Genomic DNA, 2,500 nt, shown 5'->3' with positions numbered 1-2,500 from the left:
GCCTCTTCCTTGTCTTCAGTTTCTTCAGTTTTAGAGTTATGCATGCATGTGAATGACTGGTGCGAAAGCGCTTTGATTTGTCTATGCACAAGATTCAGCGCTATATAAATACCATTGTTATTCAATAATGAAGACTGTATATGGCTTTGATGCGGTCTGGAAAAAATCGGTTTGTACTCCAGGTTGTGATCGCACAGATAGCATGCACGCTCTTTGCTTTTCTTCCGATGATCCAACCAAATCAAACCACGTTGCTGATATTGTGTGGTGTCGCATTATTATTTTTTTTTTTTTAAATCTATTTAATTTTGTGTGTGTGTGTGTGTGTGTGTGGTCAAAACATGGCTGGTCTCCCTTGGTAGAGCGCGTCGCTACAATGCAGAGCCATCTCTTTTTTTTTTCTTTTTTTTTCTTTCATTTTTTTTTTTTTTTTCTTTTTGTCTGCGAGTGAATTTGTTTTGCAATCAAAATTGATTTTTCTGCATAATTTTTTTTTTGCCAGGGACAGCTTTCTTGATGCTGTTTTTTTGTGTGTTTTTTTGTTTTTTTTACTTGCGTAACAAATGCATGCAACACACGAGACCGGCCTCGGTTTATCGTCTCAACCCGAATGACTGACGTCCAGATCACCGCTCAAGGTCTGTTGGAGGGAGTTGGTTGTGCGGGGAGGGGGCGTGGAGGGTGAAATTTGGCGATCGTGGGATCGTGGGATTCCATCCAGCCCTCTCATATTCCCTCGCTTCCTGGGAGGACGCGTGACCAACCAGTCTACCGCTCCACTGACCGTGAATGGCCACCCTTTTGATGTTGGCGGCGATGGAAATGATGATGATGATGATGATGATGTGGATACTTATACAGCGCCTATCCTGGGTCGGAGACCAAGCTCTCAGCGCTTTACAAACTCTGGGTCATTTGCACAACATGCTGCCTACCTGGGAAGAGCTGACCGACAGCTCAGGGACAAGACATAGCGCACACATACACACGCAGACAAGACATGTACCATTATTACGTGTATGACCGTTTTGTAGGCAGCCATACTCCGTTTTCAGGGTTGTGCATGCAAGGTATATTCTTGATTTCATAACCCACCGAACGCTGACATGGATTACATGATCTTTAACGTGCATATTTGATCTTCTGCCTGCGTATGCACACGAAGAGGGTTCAGGCAAAAGCAGATCTGCACATAGATTATGTTGACCTGGGAGATCGGGAAATGTTCCACCAGGCACTCTTACCGAGATTCGAACCCTGGACCCTCAGATTGAAAGTCTGACGATTTAACCACTCGGCTATTGCACTTGTCAATGTTGATGTTAATAACTTAACTGCTGCTGTGTTTCCTTCACACCGGAGATCAAATCCTGTCTTGTAAAACACAAACGGAAGCTGACGATGATGATGATGGTGATGGTGATGATGATAAAATAGTTGTGTTTTTTTAATATCAGGGCAGAACAGGGGGTGCAACTCCTTCCCCTGTCTGAACGGAGGTCAGTGCACTCCAATGGGTGCATATGAGTACACATGCACCTGTGTCAATGGATGGATTGGTACCAATTGTCAGATGCAAGGTCAGTGAAATTTGTGATGAGTTTTTAATTAGAATTACTGCACTGGGAATACTAAGAGAATTACTTTGTCAATTATACATATGCGCAAGCGGGCACATGCGCGATCTCACACAGACACACACACACACACACACACACACGCACAATCATGTTCCCCACACATGTTTTTTCCTCGTATGATTAAGAAGAAAATTTCTTTGATATTATCAGTTTCTATTCTAAAGACACACGCAATGTTAAAACCAACCATTATAACCAAAAGAAGTGTTTGGGTTTGTTCCAATGTACCTTTTATTTTCCTGTGTGCTAGCTGAATCAGTGGCGTAAGCAGCATTGACTTGAAGTTGCGTACCTTGTAAATGGAGAGAGTTACCACTCTTTGCTGTTTGTTAATCATTTCATCTCCTGGCCACGTTGTTTATTAATTTCAAGTCGAAAAACCACCAAGGCAACCATGTGTTTACTCAGTATTGTTCATGTGTTCTGTGTGGCTTGTTCAGGATTAAAGAGGCTATGCCAGTCTTGAATAAAAGCTATTTTGTGTTTGTACATTTCTTCTGTCATTGCTGCTGTGTGCACATGTCAAATGATCAGTTTTAGGATAAGCCCGGCGCTTCCTTTTTCGAGGAAGTGTCTGGGTTTGTTTCAGTGTGCCCTTTTTGTTTACCTGTGTCCTGGCTGAATCGGTAGCGAAAGCAGTATTGACTTGGAGTTGTGTACCTTGTCAATGGAGAGAGTTACCATTCTTTACTATTTGTTCATCATTTGATCTTTAAAAAAAAAAAATCATAACTAAAGACTTTATAACTTCCAATTATTTGAGTGCTCAAATGTTTGATACTGTTCGGTTGTCACTTTGTCTTTTACAGTACAGAACTCAGCCTGTAGTTCTCTCCCTTGTCAAAACGGCGGCTGGTGTA

The 2,500-nt window shown here is 42.1% G+C and overlaps 1 protein-coding gene across 11 annotated transcripts in view; it reads left to right on the top strand.

Moving 5' to 3' along the window:
* Positions 1-2,500, top strand: part of LOC143274920 (uncharacterized) — a 55,143-nt gene that overhangs the window by 11,459 nt on the left and 41,184 nt on the right. For all 11 annotated transcript variants that reach the window (XM_076578922.1, XM_076578920.1, XM_076578915.1 and 8 more), the window contains exons 7-8: positions 1,458-1,580; positions 2,450-2,500. The exon at positions 2,450-2,500 is cut by the window's right edge and continues 72 nt beyond it. In XM_076578922.1, the coding sequence (XP_076435037.1) occupies positions 1,458-1,580; positions 2,450-2,500 (174 nt within the window). The remainder of the gene's footprint in view (positions 1-1,457; positions 1,581-2,449) is intronic.

The sequence above is a fragment of the Babylonia areolata genome, chromosome 29, assembly GCF_041734735.1.
Source record: "Babylonia areolata isolate BAREFJ2019XMU chromosome 29, ASM4173473v1, whole genome shotgun sequence".
NCBI classification, from domain to species: domain Eukaryota; kingdom Metazoa; phylum Mollusca; class Gastropoda; order Neogastropoda; family Buccinidae; genus Babylonia; species Babylonia areolata.
Note: the sequence above shows the minus strand (reverse complement) of the source record. Positions and strands in the feature narration are given on the sequence as shown.